The sequence below is a fragment of the Ixodes scapularis genome, unplaced genomic scaffold, assembly GCF_016920785.2.
Source record: "Ixodes scapularis isolate PalLabHiFi unplaced genomic scaffold, ASM1692078v2 PGA_scaffold0__279_contigs__length_252992795, whole genome shotgun sequence".
In the NCBI taxonomy this organism is placed as follows: Eukaryota; Metazoa; Arthropoda; class Arachnida; order Ixodida; family Ixodidae; genus Ixodes; species Ixodes scapularis.
The window spans coordinates 45,389,485-45,405,516 of record NW_024609835.1 but is presented as its reverse complement, the minus strand read 5'-3'; the positions used below and the strand labels follow the sequence as shown (position 1 = coordinate 45,405,516).

Sequence of the window (16,032 nt, the reverse complement as noted above, 5' to 3'; positions counted from 1 at the left end):
TCGGTCTCGAGGGAGCGTTCTCGATAAGTTTTTATTCAATATATATTTAATACTATTTCAAATGTATAATAGCACTACGAACGTTGTGCAGATGATGCCATATTATTTTTATCTGCTAGATATCGCTACAAACTAATGACGAAACATATAAAAATCTAAACTACGTCTTATGCATTAAAAATAAGCCCAAATAAAACGAAGGCTATTTTCTTTCGCTCCAAGAACAGAAATGTACGCACGCGTTGCTAAACTATATCATGTTGGGAAGTCAAAAATAAAAATATTAACGCCTTGAAAGCGCTTGACGTGTTCTTTACAGAACGGGTGACATGGGACGAACTATCAACAATACTTTATTCTACTTTGATTTATCCTCCCATATCTTCTCTTACAGTCAAACTTCTTATATAGGACAAATGATCTTATCCACTCAAATTAGCGCCATTCTGTGTTAGGAAATGCCATTTTGAAATACCTGCAAGTATGTACCCATTGAAAAAAAAAATTTAAAAGTATCGAGAATGTTTCACTGTTACCACCCCTCTGCTCCACGTTCTCAGAAATATGACAGAGTCTACATGCATCACATGTGCACATATTGTGTAAGCTTAAAGGTGCCCTGAGAAGGTTTCTGAGATCGCCTAAATATGGTGATAACTAAGTCTGCAGGCTCTAAGCATCGTAGAGCTTTCCTTTAAAGGGAAGAAAGGGAAGCTGAAGAGGCTCTTGAAAAAACGAGTTGAAGAAGAGTTTTACGGTGTTTTTATCTTGTGAATCTGAATATCACGTTAGTTTTCCCCGAAGATGTAACTAAACGCGAGAAAACTCGAAAAAACCTCCGACCGGTCGTTACGTCATAACCAGATCTTTCGGCGGCCAAGCCCGTGTCGCTCGTGCATGCAGCGCATGCAATTGCAAGCTTGTCAGGTATATTGCCTCGCACTGACACCAATCAATACCAAATTTTCTAACCTCTTACTTTTTTTTTAATTGCAGGAGTGCACGTGATAGGCGCTGAAGATCCGCAAGAACGGAGATTACGAAAACTGTGGATATGACGTCACGCTCCAAGAAGGAGGGGCATCAGCGGTACGTTGAAAATGAATTTCTGCAACCTCCATCCACCAAATTGAAAAGAAGATAATGTGGATATCCGTGATCCTGAAGGCAAAATTAAGACGATTTAAGTGTTTTTCCTCAAATACAGAACAGCTTCAGTTTCTTTTTAATCAAGGGACCGGTGGCCGAGTGGGCTAGCGCACACCAGCTCGGAGCACGTGGAGCGAAAGCTCGCGCCGCAAAACCCATGGATCCTGGGTTCAAACTCCAATCCTTACTCCTGCCTGATTCGATCTGGATGAGCATCGTACCGGCGTGCAGTCGTGTATCACTACTACGTGATGTACGTTAAAAAAAAAAACATCCTGGAGGTTGTACTGCACTGGCTAAATTTCTCATCTACAGCTGGGAGACTCGTCGCAACTTTGAAATGACTGACCAACTACACGCTGTAAAAATATCCACACAACCCCAATTATTTTTCCTTTTAATCTACAAACACAAAATAAGAATTAATGCGCATCTTCTTGTTCAAGTATGTAAACAGCGGTCAGATATCCCGCACGTAACATGGCAACTCAGAGAATTTATCAGTGTGAAATAAGTAAACAAACTAGACATACTGCTAAATTACCCAAACATGAAAGATAATGTTGGAAATGTAAGTCTACGTGCCCCACGTGCTCGCCTTCCCCGTAAGAAAGATCCGAAGTAAATAACCAAAATAAGGCGTTGATGAAAGCGCGTGCAGATATCATTTGTTTTAGGCTTTTGCTTTAGAAGAGTTACTGCAGACCTACATTCCCAGCATTCTCCTCGATGCTTGGGTCATTCAGCAATAGGTCTATCGCAATGAACGACTGGAATCTATATCAAAAGAATAATTCAGGTTAACACTTTTTGATAGGAGCATCACTATATAAAAATTGCATCTTTTTAAATTAAATGTTGTGTTTGAATTTCGGAGGATTTGAAGTGTCGCGTACTGTTGTACGTAAATATTTGTTCCGTTTAACTGTGTTAGGTATTTATTTTCATTTGTTTAGCTTTCGGTCTATTCAGAGTGTCTGCGCGCAATGCCGTGTAATGCTGCCTTCTTGATTTTAAATTTGTTAATTTCAAAGGAAGAGAAAGCTCATCAACCTAATTTTTCTGCCTTTTTAAATTTTGTTCACATTCTTCCTTGCTCTGATGGAAATAATAGTATTATTCTTCGTATTAAATCGTTTTCGAACACACAACAAAAACCACCGGAACCAAGATGGCGTAACTGTGCACTGCATAAGCACCATGAAAAAGTACTTAGTCGTATACTTTCACGCAGAGCACTCCAAGAGCCAATCGCAACGTATCCATAAAAAAAAAATATCGGCAAATGACAAAAAAAAAGTTTACATCTAAAAATAAGCACTGCGATGTGATACAGAGAGTGACGTTCCATCGTACTCAAACGTCATGCAGCAACGCCAAGTCGCAGATCTTATTCGTATGGTCTAGACATAATTTCAGCGTGGTCCTTCGCCGAGCTCCCTTCGTATAGACCGACACGCTGTTTACAAACAAGCCCGCGTTTGCCCACACCAGGTGTGGGCACTGCGCGTGCGCAGAAACCAGATTCGCGTGAGGGGAAGCTTCTGCGCATGCGCCGTGGCGACAACAGCGCCACCGCAGAGGCGTGATGTCAGAGCCGCGTGTTGGTCTATACATTGCAGCGATATAGAGCTGTTCGAGCACTCAGCGGGAAAATAGACGTACGGTATAGTTTTTAGCGTGCATGCTGTATGCCATCAAACAAACGACAGAACGTGGTCGCTCTTCGGCTCCACGTTGTTTCTGTGTCGCTGCGATTGCACTGGGTTTACAGTAACCAGAGAATCGAAAATTGGCCATACCCTGTCGTTTTAAAGTGACAACGAAACGGGACAACCTAACGGTGTATAGTCCCACCATTTGGTCACCGACAGCTCAAAAAAGGCAGGGTGTGGATGGGTCTACGAACCGAGCGTGCTTTCGCTACTTCGCAGCCGATGAGATTCAGGCATCAGCTGGTAAGAGCGTTGAGGAACGAGTCACGAGGCGTGACGATAAGAAACCACGCCCTTCGTTTCTAAAACTGTCAATTGACCGTATAGAAGCAGAAACAGCCAACCACTAAATTTAAGACACCGCGCAGTCACCTGCGTATGGAGTATACCTCGGAAAAAAGCCCCTCGAAAACACCGCTCACAGTTCGAAACAATCAGGTGCTTCTACTTCTCCGCAAAAGTACTTGGTAGATACGACAGCTATAACTGTTTCAACCTAAGGAGGGAACTCAGCGAATGAACAAACTGAACCTCTGTTCAGACATTAAAAAAAAGCAGCGTATATATGATGTGACATTGAGCATGGCGTCGTGATCAGTGTCACAGCTCAGGCTGTTTATTTATTTGTTTTTTTTTTATATATATGCATGCTGCGAGAAAATGAGGGAGACGAGGGGACGAGAGTGCCAGGGGGCGTTAGAACGCCGAACTCTGGTTCGAATGATCAGTGGGTAAACGCATGAGCTAGAGCTGTCCTCGTCTCTGCTCACTCTTCGAACGCGTTCGAAAGCGAACGCGGAACGCTGGACGCCGGCGTTTGGCAATCGAACGCGTTCAGTTGCCAAACGGTTTCTTTCTCGGTTTCTCGTCACACAAACATATTTTCAGCCATTGGCTCCCCCAAGTGCTCTGCGGGAAAGTAGACGTTCCAGTTCTCTCACACTGCCGCAGCTACTATCGTGTCCCCTGAAGCGTGACTCGAGCGACGAATACCCCTTGTTTTGGAAATCGGGCAAATGTGAAGTAATCTCGACTGCGCCAACTTGAGTTACGCTCCTACGCTGCGTCAGAGCATTAGGTTCTTTCAACGACCTCCCTCGTGGCTTTCACTCGAATCACATTCAGGATCTTATTTTTCATCGCAGATATCGTGAAACAACGACCTGATTGAGCCCTATAGAAGAAGGTGCTCATTTTCAGCGACCCTGAGCAAACGCACCGGTGAAAACCAGGTGCACTCCAATCGGTTAGACGAGGAGCCGTCATCTCCCCGATGAACAACGCACAAGATGCACCACTCGAGTCATGCCCCGGGAGAGGCCGCACATTGCTGCCCGCGTCCGCCCTTCACGATCCCTGCCGCGTGGAAGGAAGGGGCGTCACTCACCCGTGCCGGCGGGGACGTAGGGCGGCGGGCCGTGGGCCTCCGCGGCGGCAGCCGCCCTCAGCCCGTAGCCGTCCGAGTAGGCCGCGAAGCCGTCGCTGCGCGGCGGCGGCGGGTGCGGCACGGGCGGCGGCACGGGCGGCGGCGGCGGGGCCACGCGGTGCTCGTCGGCGGCCTGCAGGTAGGCCGGCACTGCGGTGGGCGCGGGGTCGACCCTGGCCGGCTGGGGCACGGGGTAGGTCGCCGCGGCCGCCGAGTACGGGCACCAGGCCTGCGAGGCGTACGCCTGACACGAGTCCGCGGGTCCCAGGTCGTACGCCTTGGCCGACGAGGCCCACAGGTTGAAGGAGGACGGCTTGCGGTCCGGGTAGAAGTAGGGCGAGTCGCGGACGCTCTGCTGCTGGTAGCTGGGCACGTGGTGGGGCGCCTCGAACGCGTCGGCGGCCGAGGGCCAGGCGGACGCCCACGGCGGCTGCCTTAGGACTGCCCCCGCGCTGGCCATCGGATCCGGGCCGCAGTCGGCCTGGCCGTACGCGAGCCGCTTGGCCGGGATGTGCAGCGGCTGGGGCGCCGCCTCGAGGCTCGACCGGCTCGCTGTGTCCTCGTACAGGCTGCTGCCGCCCAGGCCGCCGTTCATCGCTCGCACGCCCGGGCAGGGCCACGGGGATCGACGGGCGCACTCGGGCACGCCGCACCGCCTGCACAAGGGGGGCACGCCGGGCTCAGGCACGGGGCTCACTCTTCGCAAGTTCCGGCGATGGTGATGTATGTTACCGCGGTAGGAGAATCCCACTCCCTAAAGTTCCCAGACGATCGACTTAGCAATAAGTATGCTCGCTCATATACGCATTCCTGACACGAAATGATGACGCGAGGTTCAAATGTCGCTCGCATTTAACGAAATTAGAATCGCTTACTCGTCACGGACCTAACCTCGTATGCAGTTGTTCCGCCTGGACTGTTCGGACGATAGCAATTTTGATAGGCGCCACTGTGGTCGTGGAAGTTGCGAGTGCAGGCCGGCGAGCGACAGACGTATATTCCCGGAACGTCGAAAGCGCGGACAGCGCGAACACCACGCGGCAGTACCTGTACTGCGCATTAAAAAGAGCTCGTGACGTCAGGGCGCACGGAACGAACGGCCCTCGGGAGTACTCAGTGTTGCCAAAAGCCCCGTCGAAGACGAGTCCTCTCATTCGTTGAAGTGACCGCTTACCGCTTATTTTGCTATCGAAAAGTCAGCTTGTTAACACAGAGGTTCGGGCGTGTTAGTTGCTCATGATGTACAGGGGGAACAGCACACCCGGAAAACAGTCACTCTAGTCAACATACACACAAAAGAAAGAGACGCTTACGCAGCGCTGAAAAGGGCCCGCTGTACTAGGCTCACCGCTGTACTAAAAGCCAACGAAACAGACTAATAATTGAAGGGTGCTGCGAATTCTGGGCATCTGCCTTTCGCTGTGCAGCCAATCAGATAGCTGCGGTAAGAACTCCAAAGAGCGAATCACAAGGCAAGAAGCATAAACATAATTATCCACGACCTGCGTTTCTGAAGTTGTCGAAGAGTATACCAACGTACACTCATCGCAAACTACCCGAGAGTGTGTGAACGATGGGTATTATACGAAGAAGCGGTGTGTCGCCCAAAAAAGCACTCGTGACAAGTCCCAGTGTATACCACCACAAGAACATTTACACCTCAACCCATCCTCAAAACATTGCTCAACTCAGGTGTCTCCCCCGATAAAAACTGCCATTCTTTTTGTATTCGCTCCATTGTTTCTAGCAACTATACTTTCCAAGAAAAAAAAAAAAAAAAAGGGGGGGGGGGGGGGTTCAAAACTCATCGCCTAGACGCACGACAAGCTTCCGATGTTTGGTCGTCCGACACGTGTAATTTGAAAACATTTACCGTCACAAAGAGGTTCAGAAAACGCCTGGCGCACACGACGTACCCCAATTCCCGTACCGTGCGTCGCCTCGTGGTCAATATTCAGCCATCAACGCGGGGGCACACTGCGGGGAAACTAATCGTCAGCAGGACGCCAACTCAAAAAGGGCTGTATATATATTCTTCTTTTTCAAATAAATATCACCTTTCTTTTTTTCAGACGTCGGCACTGTCTGTGCAGAGCCGGCTACTTTGCTGCAGCCGATGAAATCTGTACTTACACCTATATCTAGAAAAAGGCATTGAAGTCTAAGTCTATATCTAGAGAAAGGCCTGGTGAGCCCCGAACATTTTTATCGCTCCAGACAGCCTGCCGAAACTGTATGAGTCGTCTTACTTCCTCTGAATGACGGTGTTCTTATACACAAACTCAATCTACACACCTATTTCAAGCGTATACTTTATATGTACGAAGCCCAGGTAAGCTTCGAGCCTGCTTGAGGCGTTCCCCTCGTGTAATTCTGTCGCCGTGTCCGCCGCAAACGCCGTGTCATTTTACGACGTAGCTGTGTGAGCGACCGAAGCTTCACATCGCAAGCTGCTTGCACTGCGTGACAATCGGACAATTATATAGCTCGGGTTTCGCGGAATCGACCCACAGCTGCCCACCGGCAGCACAACGATTTTTTGTTTTCAAACTCTATTATTTTTAAATTATGCAACGGCCGCGAGGATCGAAATTGAACGCTGGCTTAAGCAAGTTGTCAACCACCCTTCAAAAAACGTTTCGCAAATGGCCTACCGATAACGGTTCTAACCCTGGCCATCTCGCGAACCACCGTGTGCCAAACCAAGCACGGAAGGGACGCGAAGACTAGCGTGTCATCGATCGTAATTGAGCGACTCGCGCAGCACGAAATCCACACCTCTGGGAAAATTCCAGGCAAAATCGCGTTTCTTGTGGGAATCGCGAATCTTCTTATGCATGCGCGGTAATACACGACGGTTCCCCGTGTCTCCAGACCCTGTTTATGCCGCGACATAAATTTTGCGGTTCGTACCAGTTATGAATTATGACGCATCTATTATCATTTCTAAGTTCGTGGCCGATGCGGTTGGCGGCGCTTCAACGCGTAACGTGAATTTACCCTCCTTTTGCGGGACTTTGTAAATATTAAAAATACGTCGACAACTTTAGGTTTTTTTCGTTGTTTTTTTTTTTTTTTTTTTTTTTTTTTTTGTGTGTCTGTGAACGGCGCGCGCTCAGGCTTGAATTTTTCTTTTAAGAAGCGCCAAATATGGTTGAAACCTTTTGAAATCTAATCATATTCCAGTTGGCCGCTCTTGGCGAGGCTAAATTGCGGAGACTAAATATACGAAACAACCCCACAAAAATTGTTCGAGTAAGCATTGGGCGGGTAAAGTCGTAAAAACGTTTCCTATCAAATCGTATCCTGTCTCCAGGCATTTAATTTTTGTCATGCTCAAAAGTTTATTTTAATACGGATACCGCTTCGGCAAACGAAGCCTAATTGTTTTCAATTTTATGGATACCAAAAGCTGAATATAATTGAAACAAAAAATGAAATCAAAATTGTAGCTTTAGAACAACAACGAAAAGGCAAAAAACTCGATGATGCTTAGACAGCGGGAAGTACATTGACATTTATACCTTTTTTCCTCAATTTAGTCGGCGCAGTACGAGTCCTGACACGAGGTCTTTAACATGCATCGCGTAGTAATGACTGTATTCCAGTTCATCCAAGTCCCATTAAAATCTGCAGAGCAAAATTCGCGCTGCCAAGCTGTTGTGTGCGTGCACACCAACACACTAAGTCTCCGATCCTCCCGAGGCGGCTAATAATATAGAAAAACATAAAAAAGGATTTTTACAAGCTTCAATTACCTCGTAATTTTTAATGGCCTTTCGTTCCGCGAGTTGTTGTGCTCCAATGATTACAGGAACTCCTCCCTGAGCAGTAATGAATATCTATAATAATATTTTCCCCCCATTTCTGACGCAGGAACAGACTCGAGCAACTGGATGCTTTTTCCTCAAGCCTGCCCCACCATATAGAGCAAGAAATGAAACCCTTAATGGCTGCCCGCGCACCAAGGGTCCTCCCTTCCCGATGACTATAGCGTTTCGACAACAGGAGTGGCGACAACTCAAGCTCCGCCGGGTACGTCACAGCAACTGCGTATGTGCAGGTAACACAGCTGCAGCCTTTTTTTCTCTTCTTCTTTTTCGCTTTTAAACACGTGGGAAACAATGGCACCACATAGACGGGCAGATAAGAGCTCTCTGTACACGAAATCTCGATTTGGATTGATCCATTTCCGCGTGCTATGTTACATTGTAAGAGGAATCTCTTAAACGCTCGAACGTCGGCCAATGTGCACTGTTAGGGCTGTACTGCTGGTATTATGCTTTCTTCTTTTTTTATGCTTTGTGTTCGCGCTTGATTCTTGTACTGACAACGGGTTGTCAACGCTTGTAAAACGATGCACCGGTTGTGCTGGTTGTTATTTTGTTTTCCTGGTTTTTGATTTTGCGAGAATTACATCCGTCCCGTTTTCGAGGCACCCTGCAGACGGGTAAACCGATACGTCGGTGGTATCGTTTCGAGTAAAATAGTGGTTAAGGATTCTTTTATCTTCTCACACTACCGTGAGCTCGTTTTCGATTCGCAACGGTTTCGGTGCGAACGAACGTTTTTATCGGCGAGCATTCCTGTAACCCCCTAGAGCGCGTGATGCACGTTCGAGACTTCAGATTAGCGGTCGTATGTTTACTTCGTGCGGGGTCCTTCTCTACATAGCACGCCATTTCGAGGCGCACCGAGTTCCTGATCCACATAAACTTATCTCCCGTAGATCCAACACTGTGCACACTATGATAAATATACCTGCCGACACTTCGCGTTGAAACGTATACAAAAACAAATCGCCCAAATCGCGAGGTCACCCACTCGCAATCTCTACACTCAAAAACCCCTTCATTTCCAACAAAGTTCCAGACTGACTGAAATTGGACGTGGTCACACTCCCTATCCACTTGAAAAACTGGCGAAGAAGAAAAAATATTTCAGATTGCCACATATTAAACATGACTCGCGCGACAGAAACTAAATATGAGCTTTCTCTTTCCTTACACTCCCGCTGATAACTACATGGACGCTCATTCACTACCCAAATCTGCAGGTATGCGACCATAGAAAAGCCTGTTTACTTGTACGCATGTATAAGCCTCAGCATCAGCAATAGCCGTCTTATCGAACGGGTATGCCAGCAGCGCAGCGTGCGAGCGACAAAGGCTAAACAGCCCATAAACACATTATTTGCCCGGCGCATTGATATACCCGATGGATATCGCGCTTTATAAGGCGCATGCAGTCATGCAGTACTTATCGGATCGCTTCACATAGGGCGGCCGTCAGTATCACGTAAGAACAGAAACCGTTGTTCGCGAAAGCGGGAGGGAAGCGAGGAGAGGGAGAGGCCGCGCTGACCATGCAGCACTTAACGGCCGATCTTAAAGATACAAGCCGATCTTTATGTGAGAACTCCCTCGCCCTTCCCCTCCCCCCCTGCCGAACCGAAACGGTATTTTCCGATACGAATGGCCTCGTTCCGAAAACCATGAAACTTTACGAACGGTATATTGTTGTCTGGACACCTCCCGTATAGAACACGCACGTGGACGGCACAGGTCTCTTCGCCATAGAAAGCGACTCGCTCTGTGGTGTGTATGTATTGTCGGCGTGCACTTTGCTCGCCACTTTGGCTGGACGAAGAACGGCGCGATCGAGACATGGACGCGTGGCGTTGCATGCAGTGACCTGCCGATCTGTATAGACATTAGAATAGCATCGTTGCTAGGCTGTGAGTAAAGGCAGCAAAGGTGATGGAGAAATTTGAAATGTTAAGCGTTCAGGCGAAGTTACTGGAGTGGATCGATGACGTTGATGGTTGACTCCTACAATTCTCCAAGAACACAGTTTTTTTTTTTTTTTTAATTCGGTTTGTTTTGTAGATTGCACTGATGCTGTCATGTTTGATGTGCGAAAACTGCGTGACTTAATTCTGAAAGGGGGTATCCTTTTAACGCAGGTTTCTTTGCTTGTTCGTTTTATACATTTTTAAGAGAGACGTCACGAAAACACATCAGTACGAAGATATCGAACTAAGGGGAGACGTGAACTCTTTGTACATTCAGCATGGAGACTACTCAAACTGCTTTTATTTGAACGTACGCCATTCACTTATCCCTCATGAACCGTTATGGACTCTCTAAGTAGTATCAGGACCAAAACACAAATACTGCAGCAGCTTCCCTTCCTATTTTTTTTTTTTTTTAATTTACTCATTTATTAAATATACGTCCTTGCACTGAGCACCAAAGGACTTAAGACAAGGCCAAGTGACCAACCACTCTGCGATCAGGTAACCGAGCTCAGAGAAGCTGTTTCCACTCTAAGTTACGGGGGCCTAAGATATATCATGACCAGGAAAGCCGTCGAAATCAGTGGTCAAACCCGAACCGGGGGGAGCAAGAAACTAAAATAAAAGCAGAATTCCGGCATATAAATATCGCGTGAGGGCGGGGAAGCGTGGCCGCACGGCTTCAAGGCACGACAGCAGCGCGATCGGGGCCAGACAGTGCATGCAGTGCAGGGCGTGCAGAGTGCACGGGTCGCCAAACAAACCTGTCCCTGCGCTTTTCTTTCGCTCGTGACGCGTCAATAAAAGCAGAAAGAAAAGAGGAAGCACTGTTGTTTTTTTACGGCGGTGTATAAATTACGGCGCCTAAGCCGTCCAATGACGCCGACACCGTGTATTTATCCGGCCATCTTTAAAACCGCACGCAGGGGGCTCTCGCGCCAACGAGGAACGAACGGGGGATCCGACGGGCTCGGCCGGGTTTCGCCTCGTAAAGCTCCCGGACCGGAGCTACCGTTCTCGTAAATTTCTCACGACGGACGCCGAAAGCACGCGCCGCTGCATCGCGGTCAGCGCGGCAACAACACTGCCGGACGGTGAGCGCGCGCGAAGACTCGTGGTCGACCGTATCGACGGCACATCACTGGTTGAGGGACGAGTCTATAAAGGACTGCGCAAAAAAACAAAATCGCAAATTAAAAAAAAAAAAAAAAAAAAACGCGAGGGGCTTAAGGTGAAACAGCGCGTACTCACAGTGGACGCGTGCTCCAAGCGACGGGCAACGGCTTGTTTCCGGGCAGAGCCGCGAAATGCCCAAACGAGCGGCGCAGAAGCTGGTGATGATGGGGGCCGGGTAGTCCCCGGCGGGGTTGACGACGGATGATGTGAACGCTCTTCGATCTGGTCCTTGTCTCGCTAGTTGCTCCAAGAGGAAGATGAACTCGGCAGCGTCCGACGGGTCTGTCCGTCCAGAACTCGGTTGAGTTGTCGCGGTCTGTCTCCTTTGCCGAGCTTGTGGGGCCGCCGTCACGCGGGACGGCGTCAGCCCATCGTCGCTCGCGTCGCTGCCGTGAGCGTAGCTCGCCGCCTGCGCGGGTTGCCGCGTCCTTGCTCGGCGTCCGGTAGTAGCGACGGCGCCGGGACCATCGCCGACGCAGGTCTCCCGCTTGTCCGCTCCCCTCTCGCTCGCTTCACGGGCACGAGCCCCACTGGGGCGGTACTCCACGACGCGCACTCGGAGCACGCACGTGCGGCAATGGCCCGCTGGGCACCGGCAGGACGCGGCGCGTCGGCAGCGCGCGACGTTCGGAAGACGACGACGACGACGACGTGGCGGCGAGCCGCGGCATCGTGGCGCGGTCCCCAATGATCACTGTTTGAGCGCGACTCCCTCTTTTCTGGCGGCTGCGCCGCTTTCGTTTTCTATTCGGCCCTCGCCCTCGGCGGGCCCTTCCTCCTCTTTCCCCTCGCCCGCTCTTCGATCCGCCTTCCCCCACTTCTCCCGCTTCCCCGCAAAGCGCGCGCTCCGAGGCGGCTTCGCTGTGCCGCTCGGCTGGCCGATGCGCGGCTCGACGGAGCTCGACGATGCCCCTACCGCCATCTGTGCGCGGAGTCGGGAGCTGCACGCGTGCCTGCCGTCCGGCTCGCGCTCGGACCGCCGGGCTGACCGCACGGGCCGCTGTGGACGCTACCGCTGGGACGTGGTCGTACGCCGCTCATCCGTCCTTTATCGGCCGTCCTGTTCGTTCTGATCCGAGCCGGTGTGTGTTGCCGGCAGGCCGCAATTAAAGTTTGCCGAGGAGTTGGGCGGGATGCCTATAAAAACGACCGTTACGTGAGCGTTTATTTCGGTGTTTACAGGCGCGCGACGACCTTTAAAAAAACGAGAATGCGCGCGAGCGACGAGGGAAGGAGAGCGCGCTCCGGTGTAAAGTATGCCCTGTAAAGTTTTACGTTTATGGAGTAATGGGTGCATAATAAAAGGCCGAGAGAGGCTTCTTTTCTCTCCGATCGGGAAGGCGGTCAAACACCGCCGCGCCGACAGAATGGCCGCACTTGGTTACTATCTGTTATTCGGTTCGCGCGATCCAGCTCTCGCTGGAAGAGGTTTTGGAATAGAAACTCGGCAAACGAAAAACTGCGTCACATATTTCGACGATACACGCCTAAACTGTCCCGGGCACTCCGTGCAAGAGCCAGCTTTTTTTGAAGTCAACCCGCTCTGATGAGGGAAATTGGAGAGGCCTATATTTCGAAGTTAAAAGAAAGGTGCGTAAGTTCGCCTTCTATCGCGTTATTTTACAAAGAGTTGACATTCTTGAGCAGGTTTGACACGCGCGGGGGGCGGTGACTTCATGTTTTTTTATGATCCGTGATGCTTGTCAATTCGTGTTTTCTTCTAGTAAATCAGCTGAGAGTCAGCGCTCTGTTTGTACGCTTCGTCTTTTTGTCCTTCGTTTTTTTTTTTTTTTTTAGCGCTGTTTTACTTTATTGTTAATTATGAAGAAGGTAAGGTCTTTATGTGTGACCTTAGCTTGTTTCACGAATTACGCCACGCACAGCACAGCCAATCTACTCACTAACGCACCAGTAATTTTTATGGGTAATGAAACACCATACACTCGCAAGTAAACTCTACAGCCGTGAATAACTCGTACAGAAACCTGCACGTGCCTACTGCAGAATCATTGACGTCTTCGATTTTCTAATTTTGTCTGTATTACCAACTATACATATATCTTTACCAAAGAGACTTCCTTACACAGAAGGGCTCACCGGTCGTATATCTCTATTGAGTGCTGAGTGTTGACGAAGAGTGTGTCCTCCGAAAGATAGGTTTACAGACATTACTCGAACCGTTACTAAGCCTTTTGTTGCTGTTTTTTTTTTGTCTTTCTCACTTCTTTCTTTCTCCTCTCCTCCCCCCTCTCTCCCTCCCTCTTTCTCTCTCTCTCTCTCTCTCCCTAACCTTAATACCCCAAGTTGTTTGCATCAAGTTCTTTTCCTGATACTTTTTTTTTATCACTCGTGAAAAATACGTTTAGTATGTTGTATGGAGGTGTATAACATCAAGCTGTACAGTGGATAGATTTGTCCTGTGTAGTACAGGTACTAACTTGATGTGATTCCATTCGACCCGCACTGCCATTTGTATTACACTAGCACACGCGATGGCCGTCCAGAAAGCAACCGTCATGGGGTACGTGGTATACGTGCTGGGGACCGAGCACGGGGTCCCATGCCAGGGCGGTTTGCTGAAGAATGCGGGCTTCTTTCCCCACGGCTAAAATCTCCTCAAGAGGGATTTGATGGTCACACAGCCGGGCCAAAGGGCAAGAAGTACCTAGCGTTCCCAGCGATTCCGCTCGATAGAAGTAAGCCTTGCCTGTTGTTTCCTTTATTTCTCGTCTAACACGATCTTACCCAAAATATGTCTTTACATGCCGCTGCTATTAAGTACAGAAAAGATATTCGTTTCACTTGCATCTCAAGCCTGTTTACTCCTTTTCTGCGAGAAAAAGCGGACTTGAATAATCGAAGCAAGGACGGAATTGCGACTGCCATTTGTCTGTCTCGGCGTCAACTGGGGGATTGGTAGCCGAGTGGTCTAGCGCACACCAGCTCGGATCACGTGGAGCGAAAGCTCGCGCTGCAAAACCCAGGGACCCTGGGTTCGATCCACATACCGCCCGTTGCGATCTGGATGAGCATCGTACCGGCGTGCGGTCGTGTATCACTACTGCGTGGTGCACGTTAAAAAAACCCAGACTATAGCGGTTGTACTGCAGTGGCTAAATTGCTCATAGCTGAGAGACAAGTCCCTGTTGAAGCAGACTAACTTCTAGGCTGTATAAACATACACACAACCCAATTTTTGTTTTCTCGGCGTCAACTATTTTGTGCTGCGTACATCAAGGCTGGCGCAGCTTCCACAGTGCTTTAACGCTGCCAAAGCTACTTGCGCGTCGCTTCGTTTGGCGTCTCTTTCACGCGAGAGCAGGTGAGAATGAGACGCAAGACGATGCCACGTCCTCTCGCAGCAGTGCTGAGCTGCAGCACCGAGGAAGTGACGCTAGCCTTGACAACGTAGCAAAAAATAATTTATGTGGAACTCTTTTTTTTTTTTTTTTTTGATAGGGTGTATTTACTGGACGTCATATTTGAAGGCCATGTTTAGAGCGCATGCTCAGAACGACCTCACGTCAATTGCCGGCTCAGACTGGCAGTCTCGATGGTGCGGAATGCACGTTTAAAAAAAACTGCGGAAGCTCGCCGTCAGCACGCGCTCGGCAGGTGCGCACACATCTATGGCCGGCAGTGCATACTCTCTATAGGTGCCTTGTCTCTATAAAATTGGTCACGTGACAAAAAAAAAAAATCTCTCATGCGGAGGTTTTTTCTGCCCGGAGGCATAGCCGCATTCATCAGATGACCGCTAAAACAGGGCTATGCAGTGCGAGCTCTGGCTCCACGTGCTGCTCTAATACGTTAGGCCGCCGACGCCCCACTCTTTACACCGTTTGCACAAGAGAGCAGCCATCTTTAATATTGTCAATTCTGGTATGCGGTAAAACATCGTTTTGATCTCTCCACGCCGCTGGAAGGTGTTTACGATTCTTGTTCTGCCTCATCTACATTATCTCGCGTATTCCAGGTTGAAATGTTTTATTATTTTTCCGTCCCACATACTAGATACGGAACCCACATGACTGAGAACAACAGAAAACATCTATAATCTCCTATTTGCCTCGTTTCTTTTTTTTTTTTTTTTTAATCTGCGTTTGTGCTCGCGCGCTGTGTGTGTGTGTGTGTGTGTGTGTGTGTGTGTACATGTGTCTTTCCACCCTTTTTTGTCTCTTCTGAATCCCCGGCGTTTTACCTTTCCGGTATGCTATTTAATATCGCGAAATTCATAACACTTATTGTGAAATCGGCAAATGTTGCAATTAATGTAGCAAAAACCAGCATTCAGATATAGCCGCACTTTTCAGTGCCGTGACGTCAGGGGAAGGCAGGCTTGTCAGTCGAGAAAGCGGTCTAAAACATAGCATATGCAAGCATTTGTTCCGTTCTGGTGCGCAAGTACGCTGGAGTGAGCTTCTGGAGCATTCATTTGACACCATTAAACTGATTGGAATCAGTAAGGAACAAGTTCTACTCTCCTATAAGAGTGAACCCCAGCCTTCCCCTGGCGTCACCTTTTTCGTTGGTGCCAGTATAGAGACTTTCGGTTTAAAAACGCAGTGAGGAAAAAAAATTGTAAATTCAATAACTTCGGAGATAAATATTTTGATCTAATATTTGGGATACTATTTCAGCGACGTTCGTTGGTGTGTTTAGCAAATTTTCAGTCAAATCGGGGACCATAAAGAAATCGCCCGAGTGCCCCTTTAACAGCAACGTCGCTAAAATGCCGCAAACGTGCGCGTATAAAAAAAAAAAAAATT

General features: G+C 48.8%; 1 protein-coding gene across 1 annotated transcript in view; it reads right to left on the bottom strand.

The window, feature by feature from the left end:
- LOC8038042 (homeobox protein abdominal-B) overlaps positions 1–12,189 on the bottom strand; it is a 61,064-nt gene extending 48,875 nt beyond the window's left edge. The window contains exons 1-2 of the mRNA XM_042287323.1: positions 11,339–12,189; positions 4,252–4,946 (exon numbers count right to left, since the gene is read on the bottom strand). Coding sequence (XP_042143257.1) covers positions 4,252–4,885 — 634 coding nt within the window. The 5' untranslated portion in view covers positions 4,886–4,946; positions 11,339–12,189. The remainder of the gene's footprint in view (positions 1–4,251; positions 4,947–11,338) is intronic.
- Positions 12,190–16,032: the final 3,843 nt, after the last annotated feature.